The 18,414-nt window shown below is 35.0% G+C and overlaps 1 protein-coding gene across 1 annotated transcript in view; it reads right to left on the bottom strand.

The window, feature by feature from the left end:
- The window catches only part of LOC105165840 (putative callose synthase 8), a 16,776-nt gene extending 856 nt beyond the window's left edge, over window positions 1-15,920 (bottom strand). The window contains exons 1-39 of the mRNA XM_020694240.1: window positions 15,463-15,920; window positions 14,534-14,634; window positions 13,175-13,296; window positions 12,990-13,071; window positions 12,782-12,886; window positions 12,168-12,287; window positions 11,868-11,954; window positions 11,677-11,768; window positions 11,320-11,446; window positions 9,953-10,090; window positions 9,799-9,875; window positions 9,537-9,693; window positions 9,066-9,191; window positions 8,871-8,988; window positions 7,890-8,218; window positions 7,509-7,561; window positions 7,348-7,408; window positions 6,792-6,873; window positions 6,646-6,695; window positions 6,436-6,522; window positions 6,213-6,347; window positions 6,041-6,135; window positions 5,845-5,929; window positions 5,609-5,769; window positions 5,361-5,484; window positions 5,169-5,263; window positions 4,923-5,061; window positions 4,604-4,755; window positions 4,217-4,323; window positions 4,001-4,123; window positions 3,834-3,902; window positions 3,529-3,697; window positions 3,323-3,434; window positions 2,553-2,672; window positions 2,338-2,453; window positions 1,602-1,685; window positions 1,293-1,405; window positions 979-1,208; window positions 4-623 (exon numbers count right to left, since the gene is read on the bottom strand). Coding sequence (XP_020549899.1) covers window positions 4-623; window positions 979-1,208; window positions 1,293-1,405; window positions 1,602-1,685; window positions 2,338-2,453; window positions 2,553-2,672; window positions 3,323-3,434; window positions 3,529-3,697; window positions 3,834-3,902; window positions 4,001-4,123; window positions 4,217-4,323; window positions 4,604-4,755; window positions 4,923-5,061; window positions 5,169-5,263; window positions 5,361-5,484; window positions 5,609-5,769; window positions 5,845-5,929; window positions 6,041-6,135; window positions 6,213-6,347; window positions 6,436-6,522; window positions 6,646-6,695; window positions 6,792-6,873; window positions 7,348-7,408; window positions 7,509-7,561; window positions 7,890-8,218; window positions 8,871-8,988; window positions 9,066-9,191; window positions 9,537-9,693; window positions 9,799-9,875; window positions 9,953-10,090; window positions 11,320-11,446; window positions 11,677-11,768; window positions 11,868-11,954; window positions 12,168-12,287; window positions 12,782-12,886; window positions 12,990-13,071; window positions 13,175-13,296; window positions 14,534-14,634; window positions 15,463-15,706 — 5,207 coding nt within the window. The 5' untranslated portion in view covers window positions 15,707-15,920. The remainder of the gene's footprint in view (window positions 1-3; window positions 624-978; window positions 1,209-1,292; window positions 1,406-1,601; window positions 1,686-2,337; window positions 2,454-2,552; window positions 2,673-3,322; window positions 3,435-3,528; window positions 3,698-3,833; window positions 3,903-4,000; window positions 4,124-4,216; window positions 4,324-4,603; window positions 4,756-4,922; window positions 5,062-5,168; window positions 5,264-5,360; window positions 5,485-5,608; window positions 5,770-5,844; window positions 5,930-6,040; window positions 6,136-6,212; window positions 6,348-6,435; window positions 6,523-6,645; window positions 6,696-6,791; window positions 6,874-7,347; window positions 7,409-7,508; window positions 7,562-7,889; window positions 8,219-8,870; window positions 8,989-9,065; window positions 9,192-9,536; window positions 9,694-9,798; window positions 9,876-9,952; window positions 10,091-11,319; window positions 11,447-11,676; window positions 11,769-11,867; window positions 11,955-12,167; window positions 12,288-12,781; window positions 12,887-12,989; window positions 13,072-13,174; window positions 13,297-14,533; window positions 14,635-15,462) is intronic.

The following is an 18,414-nucleotide window of genomic DNA, read 5'->3' as shown; positions in this document are numbered from 1 at the left end:
TGCCGATTCTGATGCTTGATCCATTTGTTCCAGTCTTTCCAGTCATCGACGATCTTGCCCCAGTTGAATCCAGACGGATTAAACAGAAATGGTGCGAAGAGCCAAGTCATTGACATGAACCAAATTGCATATGTTATCAACACATATGCCATGCTGCTCTGGTATGACCGTCTAAACAAATCATAAACAATTAGCAGGAGCATAAGCTCGAATCCTTTCACAAAGTGACTCCGTGAGTACAGTCTATAGTTCTCCGTGAAGCTGGAATGAAAGATCACCACCTTACGCCCTGTGGGTCGATATTTGGCACCCCCATGAAGAATCGTACGCCCGTAATAATGAGATTTTGTTCCGTAAGAGAAAGTAAAGAAAACAGCAGCCAGCTGTAGTTGCATGAGAACAAAATCTTTCAGGGCGTTGAGGAATCCTTTCTCAAGTCCTATCTCTATAACCATTGGCAGACCTGTTAAGAGCCCGAGCTGTATAAATGATTGAGAAGCCAATGCCGTTTCCAGAGATTTTATATCTTTAACCTTGGCCTCCAAAAGCAGTGCTTTATGAAGACCGCTGAGGACGAGGTAAAGCTGTCCATAGAGGAATACATAGACTCCAATAACAGATATCTGCAAAGTTGGAGTATTAAAAAATTGCGAAGTAAATCAGCATCACTCAAAGATAAAAGACTACATGAATTTGTACAATGATTATCATTTAAGAGCATTAATCTATCGTAAGAAAGAAAGCAAATAATCTTTATCATGTTGGGCAATTAAGAAAATGTTTCGGCTTCAACATCTGTCTAGGAGTAGCACCGGTTCGGATACAGTAGAATCTTTCTATTTGATCAGACGAATAAAAGTTTCAGGAGAACAAAAAATACATAGTTTGCTTGCCAACTTTCAAGCAAAATGCGGGAATACAAGGGAAAAGTGAACTGGAGAGAAAGAGGTATAGCTTCAGAACTGAAGAAAAGCTTACCAGGCTGTTAAAATAAAAGCCAATGGTCGTGAAATAAAAAGAAAGCATCCGGAAAAAGTCAAATCGACGTCCAAGGCGGTATATATCTCGGCTGAGAGTTTGCTCACTGTTCCCGTTTGCCACTTTTGCTTCAAACTTTGAAATTTGGTTTAGTCCAACATCACGGCCTTTGCCAACTTGCATGTACTCGTGATACGTAACATACCCCCTCCGTAGTGTAGTGTTGAATCCTGTAGCTTATCAGTTTATATTGCAACTGTAAATGATAAATGATCTTTATTGTGGAAAATAACAGCTCGACTTTTTATTAGCACCTGCAAATACATCTTCACTTAAATTTATTGTCTTTGATGCCTTGCTTATGCCACCTCTAGTCAAGTGAAATATCCTGTCAAATAAATCTGGATGTCCATAATGAAATCTAACCCTGCATTATAAATAAAAATAAGTAAGCACTGATACATCTCTACATCTGATTCAGTTGCGATGTTAAAAATTACTTAATGCTGGTTAGAGGAAAACGGATCTGAGTTTGAGTAACAACAAACATAATCTTTTCGTCCTCACCATTGTTATTCTTTTTTAAGTTTGGACAATGGTGGATGAAACAGAGAAATTAATACCTGAGTGGATTTGCCAGAAGTCTTTGTCCAATTGTCACAAAGCTGGTCTCTTGATAGGACATGAACCACGCCAAAGAAGAAACACTGTAGTATGGTAAAATCTCATTAGTCGGGAAAAACTTTCTCATAATTATACAATTAGAGGTTGCTATTTCTTCTCTTTGTCTGTTCATTCTACTAATATGATTCAGACCTGAGAATAAGCCACTTCAAACGACATCTTAGTTGGAATATTGCACTGGTAAAGCAATATATCACTTAACATGAAATTTCAATCAGATCAGCTAATATTTTGACTTTATGACTCAACACCAAGAACTGAAAAATTAAGTTTTAGAATTACAAAATAAGCACTAACATTTTTCCACAGTTCATGACGTAAGATAATATGCTAAAGTTAGGTCAGCTAGTTTCTTTTTTACAACCTTAGGAATCGATAATTGATTCTCTCCATTTAAAATTTAATTTACATTTCACCTCTTCCTTTAATGTCATTTATTCCTGTCAGTATGTTAATGTTTATCGGTGACAATTTCTTGCCAGAGATCCTCTCAAATGTCAGTATATCAGGGACTTTAGCTTAGGGCAATTACTTATTGCAAATTCCTTTGAACTTATGGTTTATTCAGAGAAAAGGTGATCAATGTGAGGAGTTTGATTGACGAAATTCCTGTCTGTTGTCTATCTTTCAATGTTATATGGGGCAACTTTAATATCAAAGTGCTTAGGATCTAACCTTCCTGTGAATATGTGTTCTCTCATGCCAAGTATAGTGGGAGGGTTCCTCCTTTGAACTCGTAGAAATTCTTGCAATAGATTTCTCATCTTGAGAGCTTCCTCTAGATAATTATCCTGTCATAACACTCTCATTATAATGATATTTATAGTCATATTGACCCTAGAACATCTGAAAGCTGAGGAAAGAAGAAAAAGGAGACCAAATGAGGATACTTGGTTCATATCAATTGCTTGAAGAGCTTCACCACGCGTGAAAATTATTGCATGATTTTGATTTTCAGGTTTTCCTTCTCCAATATTTGGTGGCCCAGGGAGCTTTATTCTGTAGATCTCCTACAAAAGGCCAAGTGTGTGATATGACAAGTATGATTCAAAATATTATACCATATAACAAAGAATTTGTTCAATAACTTCATGCATATGGAAAGGAGAGTGTCAGTCATGTTTGCTAGAAAATGCGTCCTGCGAAGTTCATGCAAATATTCAAATCATCCAAGTCGATGAGATCATTTCTTGTAGCTGTGATTAAAGTCCGTATGTCAGATCAATAAGCCTTGGCTAAAATGAAATGATAACTCTTCAATGGAGTCATTCCATGTTGAAATGAACACATTACAAAGTCATTTTTTCAGGTTACGAGTGCAGGATACACTTTAAAATAAAGAAATGTCAATGTACGCGAATTGTATCAAGAATGAGACATATAGTTCTAAGTGAAACACAATATCAAAAAGAAAACAAAAAAGTTCATCAACACACTGATAAAAATTGTGCATTCCATTTTTCCTAATACTTTCCCTGTTTGCAGTTGCTTTTTCATCATAGAAACAGAAAGAAATAATCAATTATGCTTTAAAATTCACAATTTTTTTCTTCATCTTTTCTCAATGCTTGTCTACCATTATGAATCCATTCACAAAAGTTGTTCATCCTTATCACAGTAGAATTTGTGATTAATGCAATATATCCCCTTAAACTTTTACCTGGTCAAAACCATTGACAGCTTTGACAAGAATAGAAGAATAAACTTTTGGAGGTCTATCCGCAACAATCTCTTCTTTCTCCTCAACATAGGCAACACGCAAAGCGGGATACCTGTGAGTGATAGAGGCAATCATGCACCAAATCACCTTCCATGGTTTATAATAAACTGAAAAGTCCCAAAAGATCTCCTGAACGAAGAAGTTACCTTATCATCAAGTCAAGTATGTCTTGTGCCTGAGGGTCTCCAGAGGATTTTTGGGATCCATACATTTGACATGAAACAACATGAGTAAACTTCATGTCGACTAAGGCATCAAGTTGTGCTGATAATGTATCATTTGCCCTATCAATGGCGTCGTAGTTTTGAAGAATATCTGGTGAAGCATATCAGATTATGTATTAGTTTCTTGCTCAATTGACTTTAGCAAGTAGCCTCAATATGGCTCCTGATGCAACCGTACTCATGATTACATGATTGAAAAATATGAAGTACTAGTTAATCAAACAAACCATCATCCTCAGCCATGTCAAGAAAAGCCTGTAATTTTAGGGCCTTCCGGTAATACATCATTCCTCTGACTGTAAGAAAAGGAAAGGAAGCAATGTGTCAGTTGCTACTATCAATTAACCAGAAATGGAAGTTCAATCTCAAAGAGATACTCTATTTTACAACGCACCAGTCCTGCTAAGAGTTTGACCTCGGAAAGAAGCCCAATCTCTCAGAGCTTCCTCATTGATGTCATCATTGGAGTCATCTACTTTTTCACTACCCAGGCGCTCCAGAAAATTATCCCAATCATCTAAGTGAACATAGAAAATGAGTTTCAATGGGATAGTTACAAGCTATTTTATGCACCAAGAACTCTTTTTCTTTTTTTTACTTCAGTAACAACCTGGAAATATTTTTTGCATATAAAAGCCAATGGAAACCTCTTCTTTGCTTGAATGAAGCTCCTTCTTTGAGAACTTGACTTCTTCCATGTAGTGCGGAGTTAAAACACTGTAATTAACCAGGGTCAACAATTCATGATAAAAAATACAGATGGACTCACTAATAATAATTATGCTCCAATATTAATCATTGATGGGATGCTCACAATTTCAGTTCTATTTTTTCCAATATATGATTGAAGGTTTAACTTTGATTGATAAAGTAAGTGCCACCTAAAATGATTAGATCTTTCTTTCCAGTTTTACTTGGCAATGCAGAAATGACAGAGCATTAGGAAAATACAGCCACAAAATATCAAAAAGTACAGAAAAATACGTATGAAAAGCACCTGAATGACAACATATTGCGCACTTTGGGAGCTCTAGGCATATTCATAAAGAGAGATGTAGCAAAAAATGAAATCCGTCTCTGAGCTTCCAGGTTTTTGGGTATATACATCGCTTTATCTTTGACAGTGAGCAACAAATGAAAACGCTTAATCTGTCATTCAGAAGCTTGGTCAGTTTCAGTTTTCCTTCTACATGGTGTCAGAACTTGTTCACTAGCTTTAGAGATGTAATATGTGATACAAGTTCCAAACGAAAATAACTCCTCCAAAGACAAACTAGGAATCAAACATTTTACATTGTTGAATTAAATAAAGGTACCTTCTCTACCAACGGACCAGAATCTGGCAAGGGGAAATGAAGGGAATGTCTTGAAGCAAATAATTCTGGCTCAAAATGGCTGAAGAACTCAATCTCATCTCCATCTAGTTGCTGGTGTGCGTGGAGCAAATCCAGTGTTCTTATGTATAAAGAAAGAAAGTAACACTTCAGTAAATGAAGAAAAGAACAGCTAATAGAACAAGTCAGACTTGGAACTTCGATATAAAGACTGATGAGTACAGCAACCTGGAACCATTTACGAGCAGATCATTTGTCACAAGCTCAAAGATGTCTTGAAGCGTCTTCACTACTTCATAATGATGATCTTCATTACCCTCATCCTTAATTAACGTTTCACGTCAGTATATGCCACAAAAGTATGATGGAAACTTAAAGTTTTACTTAGATGTAAACTGAAAGTTTGCACATGGAAATTACCAGAAGCTCGACCAAATTAGTGCATTTAGCGTGTAGAACTGGTAATTTGCTCAAACGTACATCCTTGAGGAGTGATGATTTTCTAATGCTTTCCTCAATTTCATCGAATATGCCAGATACAATTCTGAAAGCAGATCAGACAAACAGTAGGAAAATATGCTGCATACTAAAAGGGAAGTAGAGGAATAAAAATGAAGAAACAACATACAGTTTTGTAAATGACTAAGAAATGAAGAATCCTACTCTACCTTCTCTCCAGGTCACCAACCACAAGGATATCCAAAATGTACTTAAGTGATTCATAACATTCATTAACAACCAAGTACATATAGTTATCCTTTCTGATCTTTTTCAGGAGATTGTCATTTTTCCCCACAAAATCTCTAGCCATAGTAAGAGCTGTTGAAAACTGTAAACGAAAAGAACACTTCATAAGCTCTATAATCAATGTAGCATATCAAACAGGAGTGAACCTGCAAATTACCTTATTTGCTAAGAGAAAAACTGGCCAACGGACTTGATTAGAAATTAATTCAGATGATATAGGCATTTTCATCAAATCCATTTCCCTGTATCCAGTGACATATGTGGATATAATTATCATATTTATTCACTAAGTTAGGCCAAATCAGAAAAGGAAGAGAAGAAAGAAAGAGAAGAAATGGCGAGGCATGATTAACCTGTTGCTTATCAGGTCCTCCTCACGAAAGCTACTTATGATTTGGTTCCAAACAAGGGCAAACTTCAGAACTCCACCCTTCTTGTTTTCTAAAACCTGAAAACAGCCTAATTAAGATCGCAACACTAAAATACCAGCACGTATTAGCTAAGTAGCAAAACTAAGAGAAAGACCTTCAGAAGCCCTGGGTGCCAAAGCCAATTTTTTATTCCTTCTTTATTATCTTTGGCTTGCGGTGCTAGAAGGCAATCATTGACTGACGAGGGCAAAGTGGCAAATTTACTTCTCAACATTCCCTGCGTACGAATCTGTTTGCAACGACCACAGTGATACAGAACATTAGTATTCTACTTCATGAAGGAAAAGGATAGGGACACAGAAAAAGATATGGCTTACTTCACCAAGATGGTGCAAAATTCCATAAACTCCACCAAAGACAGAGCAGTAAACAGAATACCATATTTGTGCATCCATGAAATATACCTGAAGTAACGAAAAAGAAAATTCCCTTGAATAGCTCACACCATAAGCACATAGGCGGTAAATAAACTGACTGCAATGAAGGTGGGTATAGAATTGATCTTCACATATGTCTTAGAATCTTACAAGGATGATAGGAGACCAAATAGCTGCAATGGCGCCAGCATTGCTCTTGACTAAATATTGAAAATTCATATCAGACGATATATACAAGTTACATGCAAATTTAATCTTAATCATGTTAGGTATATTAGAGGATCATACAAGTTTACCTTTAGGGAAGAGCTCATGCCAGTCGTAGTTTTTAACCCCAATTCTCATGATTTGTCTTGTTGGTGCTATAAGTGGTTTTATCTGCAAAACCATAACATATAAATGTGTGAACCTTCATGAGCCTACTTCACAACATGGCATTACATATAGGGCAGATAGAAATTTCAAGAACTTAGTAAACACCACTTTGTCTATATAGGTGACTCGGAAAACCAGCTTTTGTAAACATTTTGGCATTGACAACTTTAATGTAAACTATTTGCCCCTGGGCTGAGTTTAAAAGTACAAAATTTAATAGGGATGTACTGCTTTTTCATCCAAATTTCAGCTCCTATGCTGTGCATTCACGGGAGAGATCATATAGATGAACATTTGAATATCTAGTTCTTCTCTTAGGTTTTCCATAAGTGGCAAAATGTTTCAATAACAATGGGTAAGGTGGAAGTGTTACAAATAGCACAAAAGGATTATTCCCTGACAAGAAATTTCCTAAGGCCATAACAACATTTGCAATTATAAAATAAAAAGGCGATTAACAGAAGCAATAATACTCACCTCAAATGTATAGCTGAATGAAAATTTACTTAGTAGTAACAACACCCAAAATAATGTGTACCTAAAGCAACACAAAGTACACCAACTTGTAAGGGAAAAAAGAGAAAAAATCAGAAAAGCCACATCAACCAAAAAGAATAAGCTCAAGATTTCCGAAATACTTCAGGAGAGATACTTGGCTCTCTTGCATCCCTCTTCCAATGTATAATCTAGGCTGCAAAATGTGACAGCAGTCATGTAAAAGAGCAATACTATAGGGCTCCATCTTTCCAAAAGAGTATATAATTATTGTATTTATAAATATTTAGTATTAAGTATGTATCCTAGGGGAGCACATGAAAAAGTGATCAAATGTCCAAAACTCAACCATAACATAAGAGACAAAATCATCATGAAGAACTGACATATTCGGCCAGGTTTCATTATAAGAAATTAGATCCTATATGATGTAGACAGCCTGTGAGAGGTTTATTACAAAGGCGAGCTACTAAAAATTAGTGTCAGCTAAAATAAAAGTGAGGAAAAATGATCTGAACTCTAACCTGTGTCCACCAAGACAAGACTGTACATATTCGAGTATTGGATGTCTCAATATATTTTCCAACTGCAGGTACAAGAAAGAGGACCATATTGACAGCATTGCTAATCAAGTAAAATCCAACTGCTACCATGTAGGAAGAGTAGCACCACTCTCTAAGCCAGCTGCCATCTTGTGCAGAATAACAGGTGTACTTTCTTCTAGAACTAGAATAATATATAGGAAGAACAATGGTCCATATCATTGCCCCCACTATCTTCAGCACATCTTTTCGACGATGAGCAGAGTCCATTGTGGATCTAGCTTTCCATGTGAAGGAAACGTCAAGAACAGCTGCAAGACATTTAAATTGCTTTAAACGTTTAGGCTGAAGAGGAGGTTAATTCATTCTTGTTTTAATATCTATAATTGACCAAGTTGTATCTAGGTAGGTTCAGTACCTAATGATGATTCTAATAGTACACGAGAACAATTCATTAAAGGATTGTTGAGGGCAACAAATCAGATAAAAAACACAGGCTGCACAAAAATTGAATAGTTTCAAGAAAACTAATGTAAGCTTGACCAGCTAACCAAATGAGACACTTCAAATTGTTAGGGCAACTGTCTCCAGCTTGGCAAGAAGAAAAGTTTGATGCTGAAGTGTTAACCAATCATTAGTAGCACTACTAGAATAGACTATCACCTTCTTGAAGAACAACAGGGACAGGTCAACAAATGAGTTTTGTGATCAAATTCCAGAGGATAGAAGGATGAATGAGCCCAAGCTGGTGGAAAGCTTGTAAGCTGGGGATAATTATTCTAAGTCAAGCTTTATAAATGGAAAACCAAGCTAGAGCAAATATTAGCGGTTGAATTTAGGTTCAGATCAGACCAAGTGTGAGAAAAGGCATGCTTGGTGCGAAGTAGAATGAAAGGAGATTTCAACTTCAACTATCACCTGAAATGCATGCTTCTTCCTACATATATAAAAGCACCAACACACCTTGGATGAGTTTAAGTACAGCTGACGTGATAAAAATGCTCATAACATCCTCAAGTATTGTCTTCTCAAACACTTGGAAAGGGGATTCCAACTCATGGGATGCCATTATTATCATCGCCTAAGAAAAACAAACAGTAAAGGTTAAGATAGCAAATGTTTCAATAATGAAAAAGTGGTGGCTTCCCCCAGACTTACCTGAAGGGCTAAAACAAGGAAGCTCCACATTCTATCAAAACTTCTGAAAATTTGCCAAAAGGAACGGATCTCTGCAAAATTTGTCTTCCCTAACCACTTTGGTTCCCTATTTTCATCTGCAGTTGCCTGAGGAGGACCATAACATAATAGGTTCAGAGATGAAAATTAGAAAAGCAATATGAGTGACTTATAAATTTGTTTGGATGCAACCAACTGATTAGCTGCTCATTACCACCACAAAGAGAGGACATTAGTTATAATTAAGAGAACCAATTTTGAACACATCCCTTGTTTTTTAGCAGTACAAGATTGCCGGCACAGATGAAAGAGATGACAATATTTGTCCCATCCTTCTGTGCATGGAGCAGATAAAAGCAGCTCAATTAATTGCAGCAAATATCATGAGGTTGTTGGAACTGACAGAGGAGTCAACTTAGTGATCTACACATGTAACTTGAGAAGATATCTTACTCCAATTTCTTCATCTTCATTGTTATCACTTTTCTCTTCGTCACGAGTCTTCACTGATTTTCGAGATTTCTTCTTTTTACCATCATTTGAGGGGTCTACGCAAAAGAAATCATGATCCAGACGCATGGGCCAACCTATCTGGAAGCAATTCGGAGACCTGAAATTCAATAAATGAGAACATTTAATCAACATTTGAAGACAAGAAATCAGCAACACCATGATAGAACTTTCTCTCAGGCTGTATCTGAAGTTTATATCTTACCAGAAAAATTCATTCAAGTCATCATAGTTCCTCCATGTTGAATGATCAGTTGTTCCATTTCTGTTTTTCATAGCTTCCTTCAGTAAATTGGTGGAAAAATTAGAAATATCCACAGAAAAGACATACAAGTTAACCAGTCTAAGATTCAAAATACCTGATGTATAACCTCATATATTGGAGAAACTACATGGCTTAGGAAAGCCTCCGATCCTCCTCCATATGCGGGCATGACTCTTTCTCCAGTTGTCAAACTTACTGCACCACTCAACATCCCATGCAATTCGCTTGCCATCTGAAAGAGAATCCACGACAAAATGAAATTTGGAAAATATCTTATGAGAATGGACATTGCTGTGACATATATGGGCTCTACTTATACTGAGTTCATACTTCATTATCTTTGTTCAATTACTTTGATAAACTTTCATACTTGAAGAAAAAGGTTTTAAAACATTAAATATAATTAAAAAATGATCTTCTCAAAACTGCTACCTCAATTACAAATAACGTGAACCTGTAATCGTAACTAGTATAAAGGCAATTTTTCAGAAGCTAGTTGTTATACTTTTCAACTCTCCTACCATATAAACCATAACTTTAGTTTATGGGAAGACAATATCATTGAGGCAACTTTAAAACGATCAAGTACAGTTTTATAGTGAAAAGACACAACATATTGTTTTACAAATGAATAGCAATCCCAATTATTATATATAAAAATATTTTGAAGTAAGAATAGAAAAGTAATAGTAAATAATATTGGGGAGTTAAATTTAAAGTAGTTGTGGTGGATATGTTTAACTTAGGCTCCACAGGAGAGCACAAAGATTACATCTATGTCAAAAGACAAAAGTTAACCATTTCATACTTTTTTAACTGTATGCAATAATGGTTAAATATTAGAAGCTAATAACAGAATTACGATACAAGATACTAACTACTAAGCATGGTAAAAATGGCGACATTTTCATCTACTCATTTCCTATACATGCAAGACACATGATATTTTCTAGTATTAACAAAAGCATAAGTAAAATGTAAGTTTGGTTTTCCTTACATAAAAGAGAAGATTAATGCAACACTCGAAGTAATCGGGAGGGTGTCACAATCCCAACTTAAGGCACATTGATACATAATTATCTAAACTGTGCTCATTTTCTTGTGTATTTGGGTGTTTTCACATATTTGGAAGAAGTATGAGACAAGGTTGTCCTCGTATATAAAGAATATCATAAGGATAAGGCAAAGATTCTCAATGCTGAATGGTTGGAAAGAAGAATGGAATGTGGAGGATTTCTATATCCTGAAACATCATGCTACTTTCAAAACTGAGAATAGATATACTTCTTATCAGTATACCAGTCAGAAAATATAACTTCAGCTAGACGTTCAACCTTAGATGTTCATTTAATCTAAGTTTCAATTTGAAACATGCTTCTGGTCAATCTATATCTCAAAACTGTGGAGAAAAGCTGTTAAAGTATCAGGTAGGAAAGTGATGGCAAGAACAGGTGAACTTACATGGTGAAATATATAACAGAGACATTCTGGCATAAACCTTAAGTTTGCTGCTTCTCCCCATATTAAAAGATAAAGTGCTATATACAGAAGTTTATATTGTTGGGCTTCCTGTTTTAAATATGGCAACCTGAATAAGAAAATGAATACACATTTATGTTACTAGAAGTGTATATTCAGAAAACATTATAACTTTATCTCATCAATTAGAGAGACTGAAGGGCACAAGTCCAGAACTAGAAAATTAAAGAATCTGTTCTGTTGTTTGATGATGTCTGATGGACATATTTTTGTTAGCAGTTTCACAAAAGCAATACTATGTTGCAGTTCAAACAATCCATTACGAAACTTTATTCTCACCTTATGCTGCTTTTTCTGTCCAGAAACTTGCACCACTCTGTATAGTTTTTGAAGAATTTCTTCATCAGTTCATCCACAGCTCCATCCCCTAACTAATATCAAGGAGTAAACTCATTCCTCATAGATAGGAAAAAATGAAATAAAAAGAACATACCTAATAATATTTTATAGTTGTGGTATTACAGACACACCTGTGGCGCTTTCTTTTGAATTTGTCGAATATGGGCATTGGCAAGTAGAAGAATTAAATGTTCCCTCTGGTTGGCGACATTTCCATTCTGATAAGAGTTGACAAACAAGGCCCGTTAAATAAATAGAAAGCAGCTATGCTTTTGGTTAGAAAACTAGGAACTTCAGAAAGTTTAATGTACGAGTTTATCAGCATATTGTCAAATCATTTTTCTTGAATAACATCAGAAACCATGAAAGCTAGATGCACTATAAATCCTATGATTTCTATCAGAAGGAAAAATATGGACACAAAAGGGCACCTGAAATCCAAAGCATAACTGAAGCCAATCAAACAGATCCATATGTGGAACTCGCCTTCTAAAATCTTCCAAGAAAGGCAAACCTCGAACATTGCGGACAGCAGCAATTGCAGATTTGATCTGTAGAATTCTATAGTTTATCAAAAGTCATTTCATTTACCATAATATCTCAGTGCAGAAATATATGCTGATACTTGTTGAGAATCATGAATTGATTCATTAAATAACTCTAAGTGAATCTTGTGACATCTTTATGATTTGATTTTGAAAATATTTCCTTATATTTATGTTATACACATATGTAATTGACCTATATAAATGGGTGGTGGTTATATCAATGGACTAAGAGAGAATAATATGATTTAACCCTTTAGGCATTTGTCTCATGGACGTAGGTCATATGACCGAACCACGTAAATGTTGGTCTTCTGTTTCTCTCTTCACTTATCTAAAACTCTGACAATACTATTCAAGAAAATGGACTAGCAACAGAAGTGCCTGGCTAAACAGCATAGCGTTCAATAGCTGCTTTGATTGTTTCTTGAGTAATGAATTTTTTATATGCTACTAAAAGAATTAATGAAGGATATGTCTACTTTCAAAAGACATCATACCTCAGGAAGTTGCATTATTGCATGATGAACACCTCCTTGATCAAGAGGAAGAATGTTATAAGGCACATAGAATTCAGATCTTGAAGGGTCAGCCTCAGCAAGGGCCTATTTAGGAATCAAAATGTCAAAAAAGGGGATACTCAAGTCAGAAATGAGTTTTACGCAAACATAAAACAAAGATAAATAAATGATGAAGAAATGGAAAGACCTGGAAACCTGCTGCAGAAGTGACTGTGTTTAATACTTCAAATAAAACAGATGCAATGGCACGTGCTTTGATCAACTTCTCTCTGTAAGGATAATCAATAACAATGTGCAAACTATGAGTAAATATTTCAGGTAATTTTTTCATATCAAGGAAAAACAGGTTTCTAGCAAAGTCAGCACTATTACCTAGTTTCCAGAGTGTATTCTCCACCATGTTTGATGATGTAGTCTTTGTACTGCCGATATACGCGTCGCAGTTCACGTAAATCACTCTTTTCCCTCCTTTTTCTAATTGTAACTTCTTCATCCTAAGGCATAAAAGTAGATAACAAAAATTTCAATACACGGTGAAGATGAAATGTGTATTGGAATGTTGGCAATGCTTTTGGGGACACACTTTTTGTCCAAATTCGTATCGTTGGCTTTGATTGGACCAAGGCATAAGCATCTCTAACCAGTATTTATGGTCTTACACTTTGTGAAAAGCTAAGAAAGCCACTTCTACCGTGAATTAACTTTCCACAATGTTGCAATATGCCTCATATGTATTGGAATTTCATATAAATGAAAGACTAATTGTTATTCACAACCATCATGCAAAATCTGCAGGACATTCGGTATCAACTCAAACTCATCTCCCACGAGTTCTACGAGCGTCAAGAAATCCAAAGGCCTTGCAGGAAAGAAAAATGAACATTTCAATTATGTGGTTGTTTGTGTGTTTGTAACTGCATGGTGGGTTTCAAGTTGGGCAGCATGAATCACTGGGTCAATCTGTGGAAATTAAAACGTTGATATTGTATTCTGAATGCCCAGGACATCTGAAGGAAGTAGGACAGTTAGACATAATTGATAATTTCGGCATGCAACAGCCTAAGTTTCACAGAGGCTGAACACAGGAATATGACGGGGAATTTCATAGATTGAGAATAAATCAGCCTAAGATGAGCAGAAAGGCGGAGTAGAAATTTACAGTGCATAAAAGAGGAAACTTACAGGTCGCCAGCACAGTAAAAATATCACTTGGGGAATGCAAAGTAGTAATTTTTTTTCACATTATTGATCTAGCCAAATTTAAGAACTTAAAGACCATGCATTGTTGAGCTTCATTAGCATGACACATGGTAGTTGCACGTTAGTTGGTAATTTACAGCATCATCACTACCGAGAGGTTTACAGCATCATCACTACCGAGACCTCAAAGACTATGAGAGGTGAACATATTTAGCTTTCTTGTGATAGAAAGTAAAGAAAAACCATTCACTAGCTAGACTATAGTAGCATTACAATTTGCTCTTTGTTCAGATGGCTCAGAAAAGATACTGCTTGCTTGACTACTTAAACCAAATCCTGACAAGAGTAGGATGACTATATTTTAACTAGAAAACTTGAAAACAGAAAACCATGCAGCACATAGCGGTAATCTACTGTAATTATGGAAGCATGTTAAATGTCGTGGGGCTCGCCAGAGGCATACTTTTTAAGGAAAAGTGAGGAGATTTGTTGACATTTTAGTAGCCCTTTCAGTTGCAATTCAAAATTTACCTGTTCAAGCCGCTGAAGAAGAGAAGTTTTGAACTGCCGAACCCCCCGACCACTTGAGTTTCTGTCTAAGTTATGTGCTACTTCAAAGGCATGAAACCGGCCTGGACAGAGAACTCAATCAATTAGTCTCAGCACACTGCCACGAAACACATTCACACAAAAGATGCACTTGAATTAAGAACAAGTTCCTAAAATTAGAACAAGGAAATAGATGAAAGAGCCTAGCAAGTCCTATGTCCAGGATTCTTTCTCAAGTTTCCAGGAAAATCACGGAACTTCTGAAGTTTGTCTTTTTCCATTTCTAGGATGAAAGATAACAAAGCAATTGACCACGAAACCTTTTTTACTTAGACATTTACCAGAAACTAATTATTTGCATTCTGTTGCAGAACCAATTCACAGATACACCTCAATGATCTTTATACTTGTTACATTATATTTCTTCCACTGTCAACAGAGGTTCGACATTGTGTTTGTGTCATGAGATTTCAGAAAAAGCCTTTGCCTATTAATCATGCTGCATAGTCTAAAAGACAGAAAAGAAGAAACCACAACCGCTTATTCTACACAGCAACTCATGAATCATACGAAAATGATGACAAGCAAAAGAATCCGAAAAAAGGAAATCCGGTGAAGTCACATTAATCTCTTGCAGTACACAATGGCAAGACACTAAACAACCTCTCTATAGTTCAACATCCAACCATAAAGTTAATACAATAAAGAATGCATTATTCAGATCACAACAAAAACAACCCAATAAAAGCAGAATTTCACATAGTTCAAGGATTAATGCACTGAAATCCTTCCAAAACTCCACAAACTCCAACCTGAAACAGCACATATATAATCGCCAGAGTCAAAGTCTCTGACTAATTAACAAATAGAAAAGACTCCTCCTTTCCAACTAATTATATCAAGAAACTCACACAGATAAGCAACCCGCGGCTCATCAATCTCTATCTGATTGGCCACACGAAGAAATCTTTGAATCTCAGAGACCAAAGTGACGGGCAGCTTTTCACTGTCAAAGGGTTCTGGAACATGCTCACGCCCTGAAGTAAGTGATCTTGTGAAGGGCCTTTTGTCTGTAGTGGTATAAGCTCTTCTACTGCTGGTGCTTGCAACATTTTGCTCATCATTTGTGGGTTCTGCAACAACGATTTCTGACATGGTGTGGGAAACCAAGAAGGTCTTGGGGGTGAAGAAGAGTGAGACTGCATGGGGCAAAGTATGTATATATTATCATGGAATCTTGCGTGTATATGCATGTTTCCTTACTCTAATTTTCAATGTGTTTCTCGGCTTTTTGGGGTTGCTTTTTTGGTTATGGGGTGTAATCTTTTCCGCTTTTGCTTTTGATGAAATCAGGAAATTGCTGTGTGTGTGTGTCTGTATGTGTGTGGAGTTGGGACAAGGGAGTGAGTTGGATTGAAAAGGAAAACTGGAATGAAACTTCTTTTGAAGCAGTGCGGTGCGCGGGCAAAGGGAAGAAGGAAACATTTTCGGAAATTACAATAAGCTCCCATTAAATTTTTAATATAATTATAAATACTCTTTTTTTATTTAAAAAATCAATAACAACTCACTCATATTCGATGAAATTGCATAATTTTTGAATGGAGGCATGAAATTATTACTTTTTTCTTGCTAATTTTTTCTCGTTTTAAAAAATAAGAATTTTAAATTATGAGAAAGAATCTAATTGGATGGACGGAAAAATTTAAAAAATCATAAAAAAAATTTATTCACTTAAAAAAGTTTTAAAAAAATTATAATCCATAGTTTATAAGGACATTTTAGTTAGCCCACCACAAAAAGAAATAAAAACCTAATAAAAACTAACGAATTGAACTAATTGCTAGACAACTATTAAAATTACGGAGTATTAATATTTTTTATAAATGAAGGAACATTTATCAAATGTTGAAAAAGTTGGTTGGAATTTACCAAAAAAATTATCCCAATAAAAAAAAAAAAGAAAGAAAGAAAAGGGAATGAAGACCATAAGCCAAAAGGCATGCATACATGGGGTCAAGACATTGTTCACCATGTTAAGGCATTGACCACGTTGTAATAAAACAAGAAATCATTCCTCTCAATTTTTCTACGTTTTTGGGCTTTAGAATCAGTATTAAAGAATGTGAAGCTGTTAGGTTTCAAATATTATTGTTTATTTAGGGTATTTTGGGCTCCAAGTAATCCTCTTTAGGTAATGAATATATATAAAGAGCATTGCATTTTAGTACATGTACCCGTATTTACAAGTATTCTTACCGTACAACATGAATACCATCTTATTAAAAGTTGCCCGCACAACAATTTTTTCAATGTATTCCCCCAATTTATAATTGGCACATACGACTTTTTCAAGATAAATTTATTGTGAAATCGCAAAATTTAAAAATATAAAGGACCATTTTACAACTTCAACAAGTTATAAGACCAAAATTATTATGGGACTAAATATACAAATAAGCCTAAATAATAGGTGTAGTATTTTTCCAGAACGATCTGTTACCACCAACCTAACTTTGAGGCCGAAGCAAGTTACATATTTTCATATCTTGATTATATTGATTAATTATTGTAGTTGGAAACCAAATTAATTATTTGGACAACACTCCTTTGAAAAATTTACTTCATTTCATGGAAATCTTCCTTAAACTATTAAACTTACATGTACTAGAAAAACAAAAACAAAATAAATTCTATATGATGCAAGAAATCCCCACTCTCCCTTTATTTCTCACTTTTTCTTGCTATTTCTTAATTAATCTAATCTCACTGGTCATATGTATGTGGTAAAGTTGTTCCATCTGTTCCCTGTCATCATTTAATCGGATTCAAATCTTATTACAGACTGGTAAAAATACACTATACTAATTAAACATCTCCTTTTCTTTTCTTACAGACATATATATGCATACTTGTGATTGGACATGACTAACTTAATCCTAAATAAAACCTTAATTTTCAGTAACAAAAACCTTTTCAGAAAACTCGTTTCTTTTTTAGTCGGGTTTTCTGTTATAAATTCTATTTCATCTTTTACTTTATTTAACATATACATGCTATATGTATAAAAAAAAAATTTAAATAAAATACATAGTATCATCTTACAACACATAGTATGTGTACGTTGAACGGAAAAGAAGATAGAATCGGGCTGCAAAAGAAAATCCAGTCCACCTTTTGCCTAATTAATATAAAAGAAGAAGAAGAAAGGGTTGTAATAAGTAGGGAGTGAGTGATTGTGGGTTGTGGGACACCAACTTTATTTGCAAAAGCTAATGAAACTTAAAGTTATTGGTCATGCCTTCTTTATATCTATCTATATATATATATATACCATAATAATAATAAAAAATAATTGTCATATATATATATATATATATATGCATGGAAAAGTGGCACAGTCTTTTGGGCAAATTTTCCTTTCTTTCTTCCCCTCTAAGAATGTGAGAGATTTGAGGTTTATGGATGTAATTAACCCAAGATATTAATTAATATATCAAACACTTTCTAATTCGTGTGTTCCGCGATTTTAAGTGGACTTTTATGAGCTGGATGTCGGCTTTATATGTAATGATATGATATGTCATAATCCGAAATGATAAATTACAATAAGCTCTTCTATAAATTTATTAAAATCATAAATATTTTTTTGGTATTTAAAAATTGTAAATAGTTCATCTAGAATTAATCACTATCTAATTAATAAATAATTTGGCCTATCACAAGAGAGTATTTATTAAGCAATTATTAATTTTAAAAAGTATTTATAATTTTTTAAACAATAGGGTATTTTAATTATGATAAACTCAGAAAAAACACGTAAATTATCCTAAATCGAAAGGATAACATTAGTACGGTCCCAT

Source organism: Sesamum indicum, linkage group LG6 (genome assembly GCF_000512975.1).
Source record: "Sesamum indicum cultivar Zhongzhi No. 13 linkage group LG6, S_indicum_v1.0, whole genome shotgun sequence".
In the NCBI taxonomy this organism is placed as follows: Eukaryota; Viridiplantae; Streptophyta; class Magnoliopsida; order Lamiales; family Pedaliaceae; genus Sesamum; species Sesamum indicum.
This window is presented reverse-complemented; position numbering and strand designations above follow the sequence as displayed.